General features: G+C 41.1%; 1 protein-coding gene across 2 annotated transcripts in view; it reads right to left on the bottom strand.

Moving 5' to 3' along the window:
* DCC (DCC netrin 1 receptor) overlaps positions 1–23,212 on the bottom strand; it is a 948,489-nt gene that overhangs the window by 52,627 nt on the left and 872,650 nt on the right. For both annotated transcript variants that reach the window (XM_048850132.2, XM_048850133.2), the window contains exons 22-24: positions 16,985–17,050; positions 9,873–10,035; positions 3,436–3,662 (exon numbers count right to left, since the gene is read on the bottom strand). In XM_048850132.2, coding sequence (XP_048706089.1) covers positions 3,436–3,662; positions 9,873–10,035; positions 16,985–17,050 — 456 coding nt within the window. The remainder of the gene's footprint in view (positions 1–3,435; positions 3,663–9,872; positions 10,036–16,984; positions 17,051–23,212) is intronic.

Here is a 23,212-nt window from a genome sequence, read left to right as displayed (position 1 = left end):
CAATCCAGGAAGTTTTTGGAAAGCGTAGGGGACAATTTCCTGGCGCAAGTGCTAGAGGAGCCAACTAGGGGGGGCGCTTTTCTTGACCTGCTGCTCACAAACCGGGTAGAATTAGTGGGGGAAGCAAAAGTGGATGGGAATCTGGGAGGCAGTGACCATGAGTTGGTTGAGTTCAGGATCCTGACACAGGGAAGAAAGGTAAGCAGCACGATACGGACCCTGGACTTCAGGAAAGCAGACTTCGACTCCCTCAGGGAACGGATGGCCAGGATCCCCTGGGGGACTAACTTGAAGGGGAAAGGAGTCCAGGAGAGCTGGCTGTATTTCAAGGAATCCCTGTTGAGGTTACAGGGACAAACCATCCCGATGAGTCGAAAGAATAGTAAATATGGCAGGCGACCAGCTTGGCTTAATGGTGAAATCTTAGCGGATCTTAAACATAAAAAAGAAGCTTACAAGAAGTGGAAGGTTGGACATATGACCAGGGAAGAGTATAAAAATATTGCTCGGGCATGTAGGAATGTTATCAGGAGGGCCAAATCGCACCTGGAGCTGCAGCTAGCCAGAGATGTCAAGAGTAACAAGAAGGGTTTCTTCAGGTATGTTGGCAACAAGAAGAAAGCCAAGGAATGTGTGGGCCCCTTACTGAATGAGGGAGGCAAACTAGTGACAGAGGATGTGGAAAAAGCTAATGTACTCAATGCTTTTTTTGCCTCTGTTTTCACTAACAAGGTCAGCTCCCAGACTGCTACGCTGGGCATCACAAAATGGGGAAGAGATGGCCAGCCCTCTGTGGAGATAGAGGTGGTTAGGGACTTTTTAGAAAAGCTGGACGTGCACAAGTCCATGGGGCCGGACGAGTTGCATCCGAGAGTGCTGAAGGAATTGGCGGCTGTGATTGCAGAGCCATTGGCCATTATCTTTGAAAACTCGTGGCGAACCGGGGAAGTCCCGGATGACTGGAAAAAGGCTAATGTAGTGCCAATCTTTAAAAAAGGGAAGAAGGAGGATCCTGGGAACTACAGGCCAGTCAGCCTCACTTCAGTCCCTGGAAAAATCATGGAGCAGGTCCTCAAAGAATCAATCCTGAAGCACTTGCATGAGAGGAAAGTGATCAGGAACAGCCAGCATGGATTCACCAAGGGAAGGTCATGCCTGACTAATCCAATCGCCTTCTATGATGAGATTACTGGTTCTGTGGATGAAGGGAAAGCAGTGGATGTATTGTTTCTTGACTTTAGCAAAGCTTTTGACACGGTCTCCCACAGTATTCTTGTCAGCAAGTTAAGGAAGTATGGGCTGGATGAATGCACTACAAGGTGGGTAGAAAGCTGGCTAGATTGTCGGGCTCAACGGGTAGTTATCAATGGCTCCATGTCTAGTTGGCAGCCGGTATCAAGTGGAGTGCCCCAAGGGTCGGTCCTGGGGCCGGTTTTGTTCAATATCTTCATAAATGATCTGGAGGATGGTGTGGATTGCACTCTCAGCAAATTTGCGGATGATACTAAACTGGGAGGAGTGGTAGATACGCTGGAGGGGAGGGATAGGATACAGAAGGACCTAGACAAATTGGAGGATTGGGCCAAAAGAAATCTGATGAGGTTCAATAAGGATAAGTGCAGGGTCCTGCACTTAGGACGGAAGAACCCAATGCACAGCTACAGACTAGGGACCGAATGGCTAGGCAGCAGTTCTGCGGAAAAGGACCTAGGGGTGACAGTGGACGAGAAGCTGGATATGAGTCAGCAGTGTGCCCTTGTTGCCAAGAAGGCCAATGGCATTTTGGGATGTATAAGTAGGGGCATAGCGAGCAGATCGAGGGACGTGATCGTTCCCCTCTATTCGACATTGGTGAGGCCTCATCTGGAGTACTGTGTCCAGTTTTGGGCCCCACACTTCAAGAAGGATGTGGATAAATTGGAGAGAGTCCAGCGAAGGGCAACAAAAATGATTAGGGGTCTGGAACACATGAGTTATGAGGAGAGGCTGAGGGAGCTGGGATTGTTTAGCCTGCAGAAGAGAAGAATGAGGGGGGATTTGATAGCTGCTTTCAACTACCTGAAAGGGGGTTCCAAAGAGGATGGCTCTAGACTGTTCTCAATGGTATCAGATGACAGAACGAGGAGTAATGGTCTCAAGCTGCAGTGGGGGAGGTTTAGATTGGATATTAGGAAAAACTTTTTCACTAAGAGGGTGGTGAAACACTGGAATGCGTTACCTAGGGAGGTGGTAGAATCTCCTTCCTTAGAGGTTTTTAAGGTCAGGCTTGACAAAGCCCTGGCTGGGATGATTTAACTGGGAATTGGTCCTGCTTCGAGCAGGGGGTTGGACTAGATGACCTTCTGGGGTCCCTTCCAACCCTTATATATTCTATGATTCATTATTAACTGATGCAAAGTAGCATGTCATTTTGGAAAAATGAAATGTACCTGTTCTGCAGACACTATTGAATTGCTTAATATTTGATTTCTTGAAAAATCATTCTTATCCATTAAACCAATTGGGAATATTTGATTACGATAAGCTAAAACCTTCCAATATTGTATAAAATATACTCTGCTCATCAATTGTGGGTCCAGGTGATTTTTTCCTTCCCTCAGATCTCAATTTCAACATATGTACTGCTCCATTTGCATTAGAAGCTACCCATGCAGCTAGTCACGCTGTTATATTAGACAAGAAGTATCTGCCACCATGCCCAGTCGCAGTGTTGCCAACTTTCCCAATTTTATTACAAGTCTCCTGATAATTGGTGTTTGTTAGAGCCCCAGTTGCTGGAATCTAGACTGGTTATCATCTGAGAATCCCAGATTTCATTTTTTTGTGGCTACAGAGCAAAGCTTGACAGCATGAACTCTAAATACTCCAACATCAGAAGGCAAATAAACAGAACCTAAAGTTAATTATTTTTAAATCTCGTGATTTTTTTAAACCAATCTGCGGATGGCTTGACTTGTGATTTTTGAATGCCTGGAGCTGGCAATACCACCAGAACTGTATTGGGCCTGTTAATCACTGCTGTCATTGGTGGAGGGGGCCTGCAGCAGGGGACTCCCTCAGAGGCACATTTTAGAGCAACCACCGTAGCACCCTTTACGCATGTACATTGCACATTTCCACCCCGTGTTGGCTTGATTCTGCCGGCTGCTCCCTTTGGTGGGTCTAGACTCCCCAGTCCTTATGTCTAGGAGTGCAACAATGGGAGGGTGGCAGGCCCATGTATAAGGATTATGAGCAGCCTTTTCTCTCTCAGATAAAACTGTATCCAGCTAGGCCAAATTTGGACCATAGCACCCAGATTTATTGATTTTAGGACTGACTGTGTTATTCTGCCCCCCAAAGAGACTATTTACATATCACTACAGATGCTTGAAGTTAAAAACAACTCCAGGCAGAGCTGGGACATTTCAGTGAGCACAATGGCGGTGCTGTTACCAGACTGTGAGGCACTCTTGCTGCCCAGCTGAGTTTCAGACTGGCTGTGGCTGACTGGTGTGATGTCTTGACAGCTCTGCATCGGCGAGTCTCTTCCTGAGGGGTCAGAACCTGACGGCTTTTCAATATTCTTCATCTCCATCTCTTCATGGTGTATCCAGAGGTCTGGGGGCCTCAAGTCTTTCTGGCTGCCCTTCCTTTTACCAGCACTATGGGTAGCACGCTTTCTATGGAAAAAGTCAAAATTGAAATCTAAGAAAATTGAAATCTAAGAAAATAAAAAAACCAAAAACCTTAAATATTAAGTGATCTCAGGTTACACAACAAATAAATCCAATTAGGTTTGTCCTACAAGGCTTAGGAACCAGTTATCTTGGATCTGGCTGCTATGCCTTTAGGCCTCTAGAGATAAATGTATTATTGCGATATGTTAAATCCCCAGGGCATGGGGGTAGGTACCACCACGTGTCTCACTGTCTAGCACCAGCTGCTTGCTGATCCATGAAGTGGCACTGGCATTAGTTCCAGATGAGGCCACTTGCCAAGCCCTTAGAGCTAGACATAAAGGTGTCTCACTGACAGCATATGTTTAGGAGATGAATGAAAGGGGCAAGTGAGAGGAAATACTGCTGTTTGCTCCAGGGGGTGGACTTGGGTCTCAGCAGGGTAGGTCATCTGTGCACCAGCTGATGTGCAATTGGAGAAAAATTCCTTCCAGAAACAATAGGGGAATTGTGAAGTTCCTCTTGGGAAGACTATAATTTCTGATTTAACTACATATAGCAACAACAATTGAATAGTGCAGAATATATTCCCATAGTGTCCTGCAGGCCTCATACTTTCCATAAATGGCTACAGCATACATTATATTTCTTAAAAGTATATTAAAACATTATTTTTATCACACAAAAGCTAAGAAATTCAGAGTGATATATCCCACAGCAACATTAACTTTCCTCCTTATGTATATTCATTACAATATGTTCTATCCTTACAAGACCATACAGTGTATGTACACAAAACATGCACGCACACATATTCAGAGACATATGTGCATCTGCTGTTACAGAAAACGTATGCAACTTAAATATAAATCAAGAGCTCTCTGTTGCAGCTACCTAAAAAGTTTCACTGGAGATGCATTATTTAAACTCACTTTAAGCAATCTAAAAATATGGAAAACGTGCAGCCCCTCTGTTTTATTTTTAATGGTATTAATTGCAGAACAATCTGCCTGAGCATTCACATAGCATTTTTCATCTGCAGATCTCAAAGCAGTTTACATAAATGGATAAGTATAATCCGATTTATAAGTGAGGAAAGTGAGATACACCTCGATGAGGCCAAAATTTTCAAACTTGGGTGCACATTTAGTCATCAGAAAAACAGCAGCTTGATTTTCACATGCTGAGCACTCCCAACTCTTATTCAAACTTCAGAAACAGACTTCAAAGAGAAACTGCTGAGCTATAATTCATTTGCAAACTTAACATCATCAGTTTGGGCTTGAAGTGGTTGGCTCACTACAAAAGAAATTTTCCCTCTCTTGGTATTGACACCTCCTCATCAATTATTGGGAGTGTACCACATCCACACTAACTAAATTGGCCTTCAACATTGATTCTTCACTTGTAAGGTAACTCCCTTCTCTTCATGTGCCAATATATATTTATGCCTGTTTCTGTAATTTTCACTCCGTGCATCTGAAGAAGTGGGTTTTTTACCCACAAAAGCTTATACCCAAATAAATCTGTTAGTCTTTAAGGTGTCACCGGACACCTCGTTGTTTTTGTGGATACAGACTAACATGGCTACCCCTCTGATACCAACTCCTGTTGAGCCACACAAGCTATTCATGCCAAAATGCACTTTATACATCTACCGAGTCATCACAGGCCTGACTGAAAGACCATTGAGCCAGGAACTCCTGAGTTCTAATTCTGCTCTGCCATTTATTTACTTGATCAAGTTGCAATCAATAAAACATTTACTTACTGCAACTATCTCGCATGGGAGTCATGAACATTCATTTGTTTGTAAAGTGCTTTGAAGATACATGGTGCAACTACTATTAAATCTTAAATGTCTTTTTGGTAATTGAATTAAAAATTAAGATGTACTACTCTTTACTTTTAAACTTTGCAATACACACAGACAGAGTATGGTATTATACAGTACACCTTGTGGAATTCACTAAGACACAGTACACGTTGAATCTTTTAAGAACGCTCTTTCCACTTTGCTGAAACATTGCCTTTTGTTATGCAGACACTATCCTAACCAGCTTGGATGAGGCAAATAAGTGAAGACATAGCTGATAACTCATTAGCATCAGACCTTGGAAAGGATGTTTTGTCCCCTGCAGGAGAACAGCTGTTTGTCTCTGATTTAAACCAATTACTGTACCATATCATAAGTCTTCCAGCAGATAGGGATTCTATCTCCCAGCAGCTGTAGACAAATAAATAGAAGAGAAGCTCAATGAAGCCTTTTGCAATTCACCCCATTTGCCCTGACAGCATCATACATATAACACTTGTCTGCACTTTTGTTTTTGTAACAGGCTACAGTAAAAGGAACGCAGCTGATATAAAGGTGCTAGTAAGAAAAAAATCTCTTTACAAATGAGAAGTGATTTCACTTTCAGCTCAGTTATTTCCTTCAGGTTACCATGAAAGGAGTGGAAATGACACGTCTTCCCTACCACCATTCACACCACCAACAAATGCAACCTAATGCCTGGCAGGCAAGAGTCAAAAACATAAGATGCAGCTAATGAGCAATGTCAAGGTGGGAGATGCAAGAGAGAAAGGAAAAAAGCAGAAGACATATCCCAAGAGAAAACTGCAGAGACATACTGAGGATGTCTAGTGGCTGCTGACTTATTCGCCTGAACTTTATTTTACTTTCTTTAAGTCTCCACCTAGCTTCTCCTATCTCTGTACACATTTGCTACCATCAGTTATAATAGTACCTTGCCGGTAATCTTTATTTATTTCTCATATTTTTCCTTTACCCACTTCAGATGCCTAACGTCATATTCTCTACCTGACAACTTCTGAAGGACAACCTCCTATTAGCTAGCTGCTGTGCTCTGGAGTGGCTTAGGAACAGAGGATTTACCTAACTGGATCAGAGTAGAGGTCCACCTATACCAGTACCTTGCTTCTTGCAGTGGCCAGTACCTGAGTTTTTTGAACTTCTCAGGTTTTAATTTACATTGCACATGTGAGATTTCATGGTTTTAGCTTGCTGCAAAGGCCATTAATAAGCATTATATTATACAATCTAAGCACAATGTCGTTTACCATCCAATCCTGACAAACTCCTGCAGCAGTGAAGTTCATGGATTGGCTATATACTGCATAAAGTAGAATCACAAACACATAGGGCTGGAAGGAACCTCAAGATGTCATCTATTTAATCTCTCTATGCTGAGGCAGGATTAAGCATATCTAGACAATCAGTGCCAGATATTTGTCTAACCTGTTCTTAAAAATATCCCGTGATGGGGATTCCATAACTTGTGCTTAACTATCCTTATTGTTAGAAAGTTTTTCTTAATATGTAACCTAAAGTCCTTCAATGCAAACAAAGCTGATTATTTTTTGTCCTACCCTCGGTGGACATGGAGAACAATTGATCACTGTCCTCTTTATTACAACCTTTTCCATTTGTGAAGACTGTTACCATGTCCCCCGAAAGCCTTCCCTGGTCTAGTCTAAACATGGCCAATTCTTTTAACCTTTAGTCCTAGGTCATATTTTTAATATCTTTAATTTTCTCTCTATTTACTGCCCTTTACTTTATGTAATTTTGTCTCATTGTTTACTTGTACTCCTCCATCTGTCTCTCCACCTGTTGTCTCTTGTCTTATACATAGATTGTAAGGTTTTTGGGGCAGAGACCATATTTTTGAACTGTAGGTACGACGGAACAACGTAAACCTGACCTCTTAATCGTCCCACTTTCCTGCTTTTTATATAGGTCGAAATTACCGGAAAGCTAGTATGGCTGATACATTATTCCTCCCTGAAGTCACAGACAGAAAATAGCTATTAGGTTTCCTAATCCATCCCTCTGTCAGTACAGTGTTTTCCTACAGTCTATTTCATAGTGCTTTGCCCACTCATGTTTTAAGTGCCTCAAGGATGGCCTTCCCTGCTCTTGGGAGATTACTGTACACTACAGTATTAAAAACTTTCATTGTTAGGAAGGTTTCGCTCATAGTCAACATGAATCAACCTTTTCTTGATGTCATCTCATTCACAGGTTTTGAAACTTACATGTGATTTTAAAATCAGAGGCAAGTCCACATTGGAAGCTGGATCTAAAACCCCTTGTTTCAGTTTAGGTATCTCTTCATAATGGTCTGAACAAGAGGCTCCAACAACCTTAAATTTGAGGAAGTTTGGCTTCTGACTTTTGAATTCTGGACCTCGAGCCTGAATTTACTTGTTTATTTATTTATTTTTATGTGATGACTTTCCCCCTTCTCCCACACTTTCAGGATAAAAGGTTTGGTTTTGGTTAACACAGTCTCCACATCCTCCAATCTCTTTTACACAGTAGCAATCCAATAAGAGCTTTCGGCAGTGTTCAAAGCCCATCGCAGTCAACAGAAAGGCTCCCATTGTCTTGCATGGGCTTCGGGGCCAGACTTTTCAAGAGCAAGGAACCCACAGTTGAAGTGGATTGTCAAAATAACTCAGCATTCAACATGTTGAGCTCTTCTAAAAACCTGGACACTTATTTTGGTGTCTAAATAGGGACTGATTTTTTTTGAAAATCAGCCTTGAGTGTAGGTACTAAATTCTTTTGGAAATTTGGCTCCCAGTTACTATATTATACTATAAACTCCCCTGCCTCTGAGCTTGATAAGTCAAAGCTAATTTCAGCAGACGGTGAAACAATTTAGTCACATAAGAATGGCCATATTGGATCAGACCAAAGGTCCATCTAGCCCAGTGTCCTGTCTTCCGACAGCGGCCAGTCGCAGATGCCTCAGAGGGAATGAACAGAACAGATAATCATCAGGTAATCTATTCCTTGTCGCCTCTGGAAAACAGAGACTAAGGACACCTACCCTGTCCATGACCATCCTTTTGTTGCTCGCACTCTTTTTCAAGCATCAACAAAAATCAATGCAATAGACTTTTGACTTGCACTTAGACTAACTATTTGTCATCCTCATACGCAAAACATGATTAAACTTTATATCAAAAAGTTCATTATTTCACAATAGTATAATTACTGTATAATTCTGAATCAATTAACTGGTAAAATCCAGCTCGGTGGCAAATTAGGTGACTCCAGTGGAATATCTTCTTCTTATACCAGGGCCAGATGTCACCTTTAACTTTCTGGGACTAGAGCACCCACGGAAAAAAATAGAGCACCCACCGCCAGCCTCCCCAATCAACTCCTCCTCCTCCTCACAGCACCTCATGACCGTTGGTGGGCCCTGCTGATCAGCTCCTCCCGCTCCCTCCCAGTGCTTCCTGCCCACTGCAGTCAGCTGTTCAGTGGCATGCAGAAGGAGCGAGGAGGGGGTGCACTCTGGGGAGGGGGGCTGGAATGGGGCGGGAGCGGGCAGGGGTGGGAAGAGATGGGGCAAGGGTGGGGACTTGGGGGAATGGGTGAAGTGGGAGGCGGGGCCTTGGGCAGAGCGGAGCTTGAGCATACCCCGGCAACTTGGAAAGATGCCACCTCTGGTGCACCCTATACTGTCCCTTTAAAATATATGAAAATGGTCTCAAATGGTCTCAGTGTTGTTTTCTGGCATTTTTTACATATATATGAATAACAGGAACAACAGATGTTAACTTTCTTTTGCAGGACAAAAGCCTCACAACAGGCTGAAAACTGAGCCTGAACTTCTCCATTTTTCAGCTGAATGGGGAGAGGAAGTCAAGTCAGGCAGTCTGGTACCTAGAAGGCATTATCAGGCATGCAGACAGATCACATTTTTCCTTAAATCAATGGAATTGATTCTTCCCCCTGTTTGATTGAACAGAGATGGGGTGGGCCATGAGGGGGCTGGGTCTGGCTGTCTGATTCTGAGAAGCAGCCCTCGGCCCCAATAAATGTTTGAGCTACTTTTTAGCATCACCACACCCTCTCCCATTCTACTGTGTGCTCCCAATGTGCTCCATCAAGGGTAGGCCATCTGTGGCAAAGGGACTGGAGTTGGGAATTCCCATATGACAGGGAAATTCTCTCCACTGGCCAGTTGCATCCAGTTTCTGGAACTTTTGCACCCTCTAAGTGGCACAAAGTGGCTGGATCTGATTACATATTTCAGCCTGTGATGCCACATCCTCTAAATGCTCATTTGAGGACCTTGCTCATACCATCTTTGAAACCTAACAACAGAAAAGACATTAAAAAGTGGCCACTTTTTTGTTTGTTTGTTCAGGTATTTGACAGCAACATACTTCCTCTGTTGTGCTGAAGAACGCCTGGTGCAGATCACAGCCACGATCACCACCACCACCACCGTAATGACCCCAACGGTGACCACAATGATTACTAGAAGGTTGCTGTTCTTCTGAGGCGTTACACTGCCATGTGGAGGGTGCATCTGCCCTATGGGAGGTTCTGAAAAAATATAAATGATGAGAGTTTCAGCAGCAAAATTTAACAACAGAATGTAAAAAAAACAGATGTCATGTACAACAACAGTTGGCAGAGACTGCTAGATCCAGGGTATAGACCTTTTGCCCATCAGATTGCCTGGATAAGTTTTGTCCCCAGTTGAGAGAGACAAGGAAAAAAAGATATTTTATGCCACACAAATACTTCTCTGACATAATTGATGAAAGGTCATGGTTTATGAGAAATAGCCAACTTATTTCATGCAGGAAGACAAATTACTTGACACATTATGATCACAATTTACCCCCCTTCTCCTTCAGAAGCCACCCATAAAAAAAGGCACAATTTAAAGCCTGTCTGGGGTGTGTGAATTCTACTTAAAAACAGACAGTGGGTTCAGAATGGTGTCATAAAGCACTGAAATTCACTGTGTTTCAGTGGTATAGCAAACAGGAAAATATTGAAGCAGTAAGGACTGAGGTGCAAGGCGTTTACTGGAGATTAATGACCAGCTGCTGGGAGTTGATGGCTATCAGCTCATTATTGCTATTAGCAGCTAAAACTGAAAAAAAAAAAGCAATATGCATTTTTATTCCTTTCATAGCCTCTATTGATATTTACTGGAAAATTAATGTCTTGTGTATTAGCCAATCTGAATGTGTGATTCATCTCTCAAGATTCCATTCAGCTCATAATCAGCCACACATTATATTCTATTGTATTTATTGATATAGCTCCTCTGATGCAAGGTGTTAATCACGCTTCACTTGGAACATAATAGCAGATACAGAGGTCAATTCAATGGAATGACAAGACTGGACGCCAAATGATTAAGTTACATCATTTCAGGTTTCAGCTCCCAATACCACGGACTTCAAAGATTGGGCCCTTGCTCACAAGCTTTTATGGATGCTATTACATGGTGGATGGCACATTTTTCAACTGCGTCGACAGCTTCTTGCATAATTTACATAGAAAAACTCCCCTTGCATACCATCCAGAGATGGCCCAATCATGCAGTCTTTATTCAACAAAATTTGCATTTTGGTCAAAGGAACTTTTTGCCAGAGTAAGGACTGAAGGTTCAGGATCATACATTATAGACACTAGTGCAGGACAATATGAACTTTGGTTATTTTGTCTGCTAATGGATCCCATAAAGATTAAGAGCTCAGGAAAACCAAGAGATGATGACACTCAAGTTTGGAGAACTTGTCAATAACTTCATGAGCAGAGTCTGTCAAGAGTTTTCAGACAGCGGCATCATCCCAAAAGCCCATCTGTAACTTAAAAAAAAAGTGATTGTGAAGTCATTTTACCTTCATTAGAACTGAATGAGCAAATGACAAAGGTCAAAGCTTTCTAAATTGACATTTTAGCTAGTGATAAATGTAATTTTATTGTAATTTTCTATCTTCATTCTGTACTGTAGTGTCATTTCTTTATATAACAAATTAATTTGTTTAAATAAATTGACTTTTTCTCATAGTTCTTTTTCAGGCAATGGAACACGACAAGCTCTTGTGAGTTTCATGGCTTTTGTCATTAGAAGACCTAGTACAGGAATTCAGTAGTTTTTCATTTCCATATTGTGTATAAGGAATATGACATGTATAGTAAACACTGTAAAACAAATTAGCCCTTCCTCCTTCCCTAGTTCATGCATCCATCCTCTGTTCTCTCCGCAAAACTCAATTTTTCCATGAAGCCAACAACTATTAACCCAGATCCGTAAAATCCGCTAAACCAAGCAAAATAAACAAGCTGCAAGACAGAACCTTTCTGAAGGCTTTTCAGTAAATTTTGCCTCAAAAGTCTACTTAGAATATAAGCTTCACAGAGCACGGACTGTGCCTTCTGTGTCTTGTACGGAGCACATGGGTGCTGCTTAAATAATAATAATTATTCCTATAAAAACAGTAAACAAATGGCAGGTCTGGTGTTCCATTCTTAACTAGTGAAGTAGGGGTAAGTCCATGGATGTAATACTAGTATAAAATTGATACAAGATGGAGGAAATTGCTCACGGCTTATTTTAATTTTTCTCTTGCAACCCAGGATAGTGATTCATATAATAAAGTACTGACTGGATTTGTCTGATCATTATTAAGGTAACAGAATCCATGTTCACACATTTTCCTCCAAACAAGATGTCCTAGACTCTAAACCCCCCTCGACCTCTTTGAAGCCAGGAACAGCCAACCAACAGGAATAGGCACAGGAAACTTCAAAAAAATACCATAACAACTTAAAAGACATATCCAGACAGCAGTAATCATTTAAGCACACACATTACCTTTACCTATATAAACCACAAATTGATATTTTCTAGAGGCAATAGGAAGGGTTTTCTTTTTTAAAAAATTACAGTATCTCTTACATCTTAATATAACACTTGCTGAAAAAGACTAGAGAAGCTTCTATTAAAAAAGAACACCACGTTAAATAACAGCCTTCATCCTATCTTTCACACAACATAATATCCTTTAGAAACATCCATATTTTCTACAGTTTTCTCAGGGTCTTAAGACTACACAGTAAATATGAATTATCTGGAATCAAGAAGCCTCAGATTGATTATTTGGATTTTAAACAAGATTGTTCAGCTTCACAGAAGTGGCATATAGCAATGCAAACGTAATTATTAGGTATTTCTGCACTTCTTCCCCAAGGGTGTCCAATGTCCTCCAAACAAGCCATTATTTTACTGTGCAACTTCTTTCTCTACTACACACTGTAGGCATGTGTCAAGGTTCCTTCCCCACTCTGAACTCCAGGGTACAGATGTGGGGACCTGCATGAAAGACCCCTATGCTTATTTTTACCAGCTTAGGTTAAAACTTCCACAAGGTACAAACTGTTTTACCTTTTGTCCCTGGACCATATGCTGCCACCATCAAAGTGTCTAACAAAAACAACAGGGGAAGTGCCCACTTGGAACCGTTTCCCCTCCCCAAATGCCCCCCCCCCCAAGCCCTACACCCCCTTTCCTGGGGAAGGCTTGATAAAAATCCTCACCAATTTGCATAGGTGAACACAGACCCAAACCCTTGGATCTTAAGAACAATGAAAAAACAATCAGGTTCTTAAAAGAAGAATTTTAATTAAAGAAAAAGTTAAAAAAAAAAAAAAAACCTCTGTAAAATCAGGAAGGGAAATACCTTAGAGAGTAATCAGATTCAAATCCCTCTAGGCAAAACCTTAAGTTACAAAAGGACATAAAAGCAGGAATACACATCCCATTCAGCACAAATTATTTTATCAGCCATTTAAACAAAACAGAATCTAACACATATCTAACTAGATTGCTTACTAACTCTTTACAGGAGTTCTGACCTGCATTCCTGCTCTGGTCCCAGCAAAAGCATCACACAGACAGAGAGGACCCTTTGTTCCCCCACCTCCTTCAGCTTTGAAAGTATCTTGTCTCCTCATTGGTCATTTTGGTCAGGTGCCAGCGAAGTTATCTTAGCTTCTTAACCCTTTACAGGTGAAAGGGTTTTTCATCTGGCCAGGAGGGATTTAAAGGTGTTTACCCTTCCCTTTATATTTATGAGAGCATGTAGGTAAGTCTAGTGGCCAGTAGGTTTCCGGTATAGGGTGTTTATGTGACCTGTACTTACCTACATGCCTCCAGCTTTCCTCCAGACCACACCACACGATCCATTGTCTACAGCCAAGCTCTATGATACAATCGCATTTGCTCCAACCCCTCAGACAGAGACAAACACCTACAAGATCTCTAGCAAGCATTCTTGCAACTGCAATACCCACCTGCTGAAGTGAAGAAACAGACTGACAGAGCCAGAAGAGTACCCAGAAGTTACCTACTACAGGACAGGCCCAACAAAGAAAATAACAGAAGGCCACTAGCCATCACCTTCAGCCCCCAACTAAAACCTCTCCAACGCATCATCAAGGATCTACAGCCTATCCTGAAGGATGACCCATCACTCTCACAGATCTTGGGAGACAGGCCAGTCCTCGCTTACAGACAGCCCCCACAACCTGACGCAAATACTCACCAGCAACCACACATCACGCAACAAAAACACTAACCCAGGAACCTTTCCTTGCAACAAAGCCCGTTGCCAACTGTGTCCACATATCTATTCAGGGGACACCATCATAGGGCCTAATCACATCACTATCAGAGGCTCGTTCACCTGCACATCTACCAATGTGATATATCACATCATGTGCCAGCAATGCGCCTCTGCCATGTACATTGGCCAAACTGGACAGTTTCTACATAAAAGAATAAATGGACACAAATCAGATGTCAAGAATTATAACATTCAAAAACCAGTCGGAGAACACTTCAATCTCTTTGGTCACTCGATTACAGACGTAAAAGTGGCAATATTACAACAAAAAAACTTCAGAAACAGACTTCAACGAGAGACTGCTGAATTGGAATTAATTTGCAAACTGGACACCATTAAATTAGGCTTGAATAAAGACTGGGAGTGGATGTGTCATTACACAAAGTAAAACTATTTCCCCATGTTTATTTCCCCCCACCCCTACTGTTCCTCAGACGTTCTTGTCAACTGCTGGAAATGGCCCACCTTGATTATCACTACAAAAGGTTTTTTTTCTCTCCTGCTGGTAATAGCTCACCTTACCTGATCTCTCTTGTTACAGTGTGTGTGGTAGCACTCATTGTTTCATGTTCTCTGTGTATATAAAATCCCCCTACTTAATAATCCTGTATTTTCCACTGCATGCATCTGATGAAGTGAGCTGTAGCTCATGAAAGCTTATGCTCAAATAAATTTGTTAGTCTCTAAGGTGCTACAAGTACTCCTTTTCTTTTTGCAGATACAGACTAACACGGCTGCTACTCTAAAACAAAGTAGGGTACTTAATAGCTGGATCTGATTTTGTTTAAGATACTATTACTAAGTTCCTTTTAACAGCAGGAGCTATGTCTAAAATATGAAGCATACATTTGTCAGCTGGCAAAATATATTGAAGGAAAGGTACTGAGTTCAGTATTCCCTCCCTATCTGGTCTGTGGAAAGTAATCAGTCTGACTTAATCAGTTAGGTGCCTTGCAATAATTGTGTATTTTCCAGACTGGCTTTATATAGCACCTCAGGTGCTCTGTTCTTCTCATTTGTTCAATAATGTGAAAACTAAAGCTCCATTAGGTAACTGGGGAGGAAAAGGTGTTGATAGCATATCTAAAACTCAGTTGATAGTGGTCAGATTCAGTTAATCTTTAGTAATCCACAGCTTTTCCTCTTGTGTCTTGCTATATCAGCTCAGGTTTAATTAAGATTGCATTTGCCAACAGGAGGTTTAACACATTGAAACAAAATGCCATGAAATACTTTTTATGATGTTTTCCCTTTACGATCTTTTGGTTCTCTGTTTTATTTCTTATACTTCCTTCTTATCATTGTTCTTATGATGTGAGATAAAACTAAAACATCTCCTACGAAGAAAATAGCTCACTGGTTTTACAATAAGCTTCTACTAGGGAAAGAATATCTTTTTGACTGGAAATATGACAGGGGATTGATTTATTTTTTACTTTGATGGGTCAGCTTTTGAAACAGTCAAAAAAGATTTTTTTTTAATTTGTCACACACAAAAAAAGAGGACTTCCTTTCTGATATGCTTTTTAAAATGGAATAATTTCCTCTTTCTGTGGTTTACAATTGCTAAATCTACAATACATATAATAACTATTTAGTCATGGTTAGAACCTGCCAAGGGATAATTAAATTTTCTCAATTATCTATTTCATTTTACTCTTTAATCTCCTTTAACCTCTTTTCTCTTACAGGCTACTTTGCACCAGTGCTTACAGAGGTGCCTCAGTTGGCAATGGAATATAATACTACTGCAGGCTGCCTCATAGCAAAATCTTATCAATATCAGCCTTGTTTAAATTTCACTTAACTCCACCTGGTCTTCCTCTCTCAAGTGTACTAAGATCCATTAATGTCTATCTAAACTACAGGATCTGAAATATAATTTCAACTCATCAAAACTGTTATTCCTCTTCCTCTACTGGCCTAGGGCATACAGGGGAAGCAGCAGACATGATATATCTTGATTTTAGAAAGACTTTTGACACAGTCTCACATGACATTCTCATAAGCAAACTAGGGAAATGTGGTCTAGATGAAACTCCTACAAGGTGGGTGCACAGCTGGCTGAAAGACCGTACTCAAAGAGTAGTTATCAATGGTGCGCTGTCAAAATGGGAGAGTGTATTTAGTGGGGTCCCATAGAGGTAATTCCTGGGTCTGGTTCTATTCAATATTTTCATTCATACTTGGATAATGCAGTGGAGAGTACGCTTATAAAATTTGTGGATAACACCAAGCTGGAAGAGGTTGCAAGCACTTTAAAGGACAGGATTAGAATTCAAAATGACCTTGAAAAATTATGGAATTGGTCTGAAATCAACAAGAAGACTGAGGGGGGACACAACAGTCTGCCATTCCGTTAAGGTCTGTTATAATGAGGATAGTGATCAATTGTTCTTCATGTCCACTGAAGGTAGGACAAGAAGTAATGGGCTTAATCTACAGCAAGAGAGATTTTTGTTAGGACACATGTCTAATTATAAGGGTAGATAGAAGCTCTGAAATAGGCTTCCAGGGGAGGCTGTGGAATCCCCATGACTGGAGGTTTTTAAGAAAAGTTTGGACAAACACCTCAGTCAGTAATGGGCTAGGTTTACTTGGGTCTTCCTCAGAGCAGGGGCTTGATGACCTTGAAGTCCCCTTTCCAATTCCAATATTTCTATGATTCTGTAACACAAACTATCATACTATGAATGGGATTTTGAAACTCACCCATATATGAATGGAACAATCTTATACGTGGTGAAGAAGGTGATGGGGAGGGAGAGAGAGGATGGGGTTCACTGCTGAAAATGGACTTAATAATCAAACTTAATTAGATGGAGTCTAGTTTAGTCTATATTTACCATTGAGGCTGCTTCTGTCAATCAAGTTCGTGTCAACTGGCCAATAGGCCCCATCTCCATGACGACCTGTTAACAGAAAAGCATGTGTCAGAAACAGAATGACAGATAAACTGATCTAAGTGTGATCTGCTTCTTGAAACAGAGTCCATCTGACAACATTTAAGCCATTAGACAGTGAGGGGAAAAGTAATTCTGTATGTGCATGAGAAAATCTGTCATAAAAGTCAACTTTTAAATGAAGCTGAATTTCAAGCCTTTGAGAGGCTTGCCTTTTTACATTCTTTCTCCAACAGTCCTTGTTAAAGGGACAAAATAAGGTGAGGCAGTAGTAACAGTCAGAATGTTCTTCCTCAAAAGCTGACAGATCTGATGGAAAAGTTAGTTCATAGCACAGATGAAAGACATAATATTGGGCTTCCCTCACATTTATGCGGCTTATGTTCATTGATGGCTCCCAACTGACATTTCTTTGAGTGCAGGTAAATTGTCATTATTATTCTACAAGGTGACAGTACATCTCATCTAGTGTCTGGGTGTCTAGTATTCCTTCTGTTACTTGCCACAGAAGATAAGTTTAATATTTGATTATATTCTTATATGGGGAAAGTAACCCCTGTATAGTTTAGTTTATAAACTGATGTTCTTTGGGGTGCTATACTTAATATTGAATCAAATCAGTCAGAAGAATGTAAGAACACTGTAAAATTGTCAAATAGTATTCCACAAGATATTAAGCAAATATATATATATATCATTTAAATATATTTATTTAATATCATTTATCATATATATATATATATATATATATATATATATAATTTTATTCCATCCCCAGAAATACTATTTTTCATGGAATTGCCATTTTTTACATTGAAAATGCAGGAATTTCAAAATGGATATGAAGTGATTATTGTTTTAAAGAAACTAAAAAATCTCCTTTAAAATTAATATTTGTTGTTGTTTTTAAGAAAAGAATATTTGCCCCATTTCACAGGTTTTACACAAACGTGGAAAATAAGGAAAACTTTGACTTCTGAGATGTTCATATTTTGAACTTAATTTTTGTATGCTTATACCAGTAAGCAATTTTAGGGGCAAATTCAAAATGGTGGCTATGGCCACCTTGAGCCACCCAGGTGATGGATCTGTGATGTTGCCAAGGACTATGCTTATGCCTTCCCCATTCCTGGTAGATGGGGCATGTCAGGGTTGGTAGGGGGCAGGGTAGAGCTCTGCTATACTATGTTTATCTTCCACTTGTATAGAGGATCAATCAAGGACCATAAACCACTGGTAGAATGTAGTGCAGCTCTGGTGCAGGACAGAATCTGAGTACTTTGCCAGTCTAGGAATCCTATACCAGCAACATACTGCTCATATGGATGCAGCTTATACTAGCAAATCTGTGCTCTTGGCAGTATTACTTATTCCACCCCCATCCCTCTCAGCAAAACAAGCTGTACCAGTAAAAGTGAAATTTTGCATTTATTACTGCATTTACATTAGGGGCTTCTGCTGGCACATCTACGTTTGTCAGGGTGGGATTGCACTCTTTCACACCCCTAACCATTACAGCTATACAGCAGACACCTGTAGTGTCAGCATGGCCTGAGTAATGTACTTTCCCAATAGATAGCGAGGTGACTAAGTAGATGGTATTCTTCCCTCTGAGTTTGTAATAAATCAGCATCCTAGCATGGAGTCATGGAGTCCTGTTACTTCCATTTTTCAGGTGAGACATAAAAATGAGCCGATGACCAATTCTGGACAATAAAAAACCCAGGAGTCTTTTTCGAAAAGTTGTATGGGGGCATTTAACCCCAAATGTTCTAATTAAATTCCAGCTCTGGTATCTAGTGTTTAGTTACGTCGAATCCCTCAGTAGTTGCAGCTGGAAAACATTTTCTTCACTTCCTACCATACACTATGATTATATTTGTGCATTGTTAAACAGTTGCAGCATTTCATTCCAGAGGTAGCTGCGTTTTGGGGGAGTATGAAGTGATTCCTATGTGTAATTTTGTCTATCGATTTGTAAAGTGCTTTGCAACGAAAGGAACTATATAAATGTAAGATCATTATCATCATAGGTGACTTCAACATAATCATCCTTTCAATCAGCATAATTGCACAGCAAGGTTGCACAATATTTAGCTGCAACAAGTACCGGCAAAAGTGAAATGAATGTTGGATGCACTGTAACTCTGTTTACAGAAACGGCACTGTATAAAAGTAATATTCCCGGGTTTGCACTAGCAGCTTTCAATATATGGGGATAAACTGTCAATAGAACCAAGTAAATTGGGTGTCTCAGTGGGAGATGCTGGTGGGTACTCAGTATTTGTTTAAAATGTTGTCCTTACTCAGGCATCTAAGTGGGACTTGATCTCTTTTAAAAGTCTAGCCCTTGCTGTCTGCTTTAACTCCTCTCTACAATTTTAGATATTAGAACTCTTCAAGGCATTACATGTCATATTAATTGATGTACAAATATTTTAGAAACTGGAGGCCAATTTAAGGTTTCATGATCCTCATGAAATCATGGATTGAGTAATTGAGCAAAGTACAAACAACATGGCTATTTCAGAGTCCTAAGGACAGAAGTGACCTTCAGATCATCTAGTCTGACCTCCTGCACATCATAGGCAACAAAGCGTACCCACTTATCCCTGTACTGAGCCCAATAATCTGAATTAGGCTACAGTATTTACACCTCCCAGAGACTAAATTACTCTATCACACAGGCAGAGAATAGGAAGGACTGAGGTGCCACAACAGCTAAACCCCCTGCAATGGCAGGGAATTGATTTGGTGAGACTTCTTCTAAGTTCATTTTCAACTGAATTGCCCTACAGGCAAACCCTGGTGAACCTGACCAGAGTAAGAGGAACACTGGGATTCCAAAGATCAAATAACACTTACTACAGGGCTAGGTTAAAGCACAGGTAATATAGGCTTGTACCTAGAGACCCAGCTCTTGAAGTCGTATGATTATAAATAAAACAACTGTAATAGTTATTCTTGAAAATGTGACCCAGAGGTAATCAACACAGTGATGACAGTCTGAGTGGGCACACATCATGAAACAATAGCACTGAAAGGCATAAACGGCGCTATACATCTTCCTGGATGTTACCGCCAAGAATTGCTGTGTAGTGGAGGGGTCACCCACTCCTGCCCTGAAGGGCTTGAAATCAGACCTAGGAGAGGGCTGCTGCTAGGGAAAGCAGCAAGCCTCGGCTGATTGGGGAAACAGCCACAGCTGTGGCCAAGCCACAACCAGGGCCCAGCTGGCCTTTATAAGGCGACGAGGACACACTCTTTCTCTAGATGTTGAGAGGGAGGGGCCTAACTGCTGGGAGCTGAGCAGGGTACCTAAAGTGGAGCAGGGCTGGGGAAAGGCCAGAGGAGCTGCGGAGCTCTAGCCTGGGCTGATAGCCAATGATGGACCTATTCTCTGAGATGCTTAGGACAGCTCTGAAAACACTCAGTGTATGGCAGGAAGAGAAGAGTGCAGCCATACCCACTTACCTAAGCAAATACACCCCAACTTCTGGGGTAAATAATGGGGGGGTCCTCTGCTGCCACCCCTTCCTCTCATGCTTCTGTTCTTGGGGGAAAGGAGGATGCCCCAGGATGCTCTGGTAGGGGAGGGAGAACTGTGCCACTGTGCAAGGGATGGGGGGAACAATCTTATAATTTTTCATAAAAAGAAAGCTTTCATAAAAGGAAAGCTTCTAAAATGTCTTTTTGGAGGGAAAATCAGCTTCATGGCAAAGGAAAATGATTTAGTTTTATGCATGAAAGCTAATGTTTTCAAATGGTCTAACTTTTGATAAGTGTTGATTAGACTGATAACAGGGGAGAGAAATAAATAACACTTAAGCCCAGCACACAATATTTCAACAAAACTAGCTATCAGCAGTAGCTAAAATTGGATTTATGGTAATATAGATTTATTCTGGTATTAAGATAAACAAACAAACACAATTATTCAACATTTTGATTATCTTGGAAATCTACACATTTAGGAGGTTGTAAAGCTGTAAGGTAAATCTTCAACACAGCGTGCTGGAAGCTAGATGCTAAAGAGTAAATGGTGCTGGTGCAGGACTATTAATGCTGTACTTCGAGCCAACATGCCTTCTTGGAAGCTTTCTTCATCTAGCTCTGTGTGGAGCTTACCACATTCTTCCTTTTGAAAAGTAAAATGATGCACAAGTCCATTGCTACTTTGAGCCCAAGTGCTTCATTCTGGCTTCATGTCTCATTCTCCCATTAGCCTACATACTTAGTCTCATCTACACACAAAACCACCTCCTTTGTGAATCCTTCTGCACTTACAACATCACCTCCTACCTTGCTAAACCTGCCTCATATCACTGTGATTTTTTTTCTGCCACACTCAGAACTGTTGCTATTCCCCTGTACAGTCTTCCTCTGGATGAAACCCCACCTTTCTCACTTCTTCTTCTTTAGTGGAGACCTTATATTTCCCCCTCAATATCTGATCTATGTAGTTGGCACAAGGCTGGGTTCTCGGTACTCTGCAGTTTTTCTCTGAGTTGTGTAACGGGTGGCAGAATTCAAACTAGCAGAAATATGTTCAAGAAGTGCCAACTTTTCACTCAAATTATGCAGAAAGGATGGTTTTAACTTTGGACATCACTTCAGTGTGAATGATTTCTGACATTTCTATTTCCCATTTGTCCTCTGTCTTCAATTAGCTCCTTCTTTAGAATGCTTATGTGACTAAAGTCCTCCACTGGAAAATGTCCTTCTCCCACAACTATAGCTGAACTACCATTATTTTTAATATTTTTAACTTTGCCTCATCAAGGCCACAAAACTTGAAGTTCCCCCTGACTACAAATTTTCTTTTTCTTGTCAGTTCTCCAGCATTTGTAAATCTGGCATCAATCCTGCTGTAACTCTAGCAGACTTCTTCATTGTTAGCTCATTTTTCCTGATTTATGCTTCATCATTTATATTTTAACTACTGAAAATCCCTTATCTCCAAACTTCAGATATCCCAGAATGCCCTGTCCAGAGTACTCTCACTCCAGGAATTATTGCTTCCATTCTGCTTAATGTTAACTATATTATACATGGGTACTTGCTATGAAGAGTAGTGACATCATTATAGTATGTCTTGCTCTCCATGAAGGACTCATCATCTGATTCATCTGACCCAGATACATCCTTTCTTTACCAATGTTTTCAGCCCTATACTCATTTAACCCTGGGAAAATTGAGAAGTAGTCTTATTTCAGTTTACAGAAGCTGTAAGCAATTTTCCTTCCCTCCAGGAGCCATAGTTTGAGACATGATGCCAGCTATAAGTCCTTCGGCGCTGTGCATGTATACCAGCCAATGCAAGGCCGTAATATGACCATCCTATTTTACTTCAACAAAAAAACATTTCTTATGGGTCACATGATTTTCCTCCACAGGCACCAGAGCTGCCAAAACAAGCTCCAATACACTAACGGACACTCCTCAGACATAGTGTACAATGAGCAAAAGAAAATGTAAGAGAGCCCAGCTCTGCCATTTCACGCTTCATGTTATTCATAGACATCTTCATTGCCAAAGTTAGGGATTGCCTCCTGGTTGTTCACCCTTGTATTTCCTTAGAGGTACTGACAGTTTTCAATCATAAAAAAGAAAATTATATTTAGTCAAAGATGTCTCAATTAAACCTCTTCATTGTGCCAACACACCAAAAGCAGTTTTTCTGCCATAGGATTGTTAGCACAGACAGCTTTGGATGTAAGCTGCAGCATCACCCATTCGAAAAGCCACTGAGTATTCTATGTGCCTGCACCCGTGGGTGATAACTTGGCCATGCACTTTGTCTGAGTCTGCAGGCTTTATCATGCACAGAAAGGTCAATCTTGGGACTAAGGGACTGGACTGGGACTGAGGAGATCCAGGTTCAAATCCTGGCTCTGTCACAGTGAGTCTGGTCTCGTCACTTAAGGTATGGCGGCACTGCGCTTGGGTGTGAGCCTCCCACCTTAAGTAGACAGACTTAGGTTTGTGGGGCTCACGCTAATGTGCGAAAAATAGCTGTGCAGATGTTGTGGCACTGGCAGAGGTTTGGGCTAGCCACCTGAGCCAACCCTATTCCCTGGGTCTGAGCTCCGGTGGCTAGCCTGAGCCTCCACTGGTGTTGCAACATCTACGCAGCTATCTGTAGTATGCTAGCACAAGCTCTGCTAACAC

The sequence above is a fragment of the Caretta caretta genome, chromosome 5 (genome assembly GCF_965140235.1).
Source record: "Caretta caretta isolate rCarCar2 chromosome 5, rCarCar1.hap1, whole genome shotgun sequence".
Lineage (NCBI taxonomy): Eukaryota > Metazoa > Chordata > Testudines > Cheloniidae > Caretta > Caretta caretta.
This window is presented reverse-complemented; position numbering and strand designations above follow the sequence as displayed.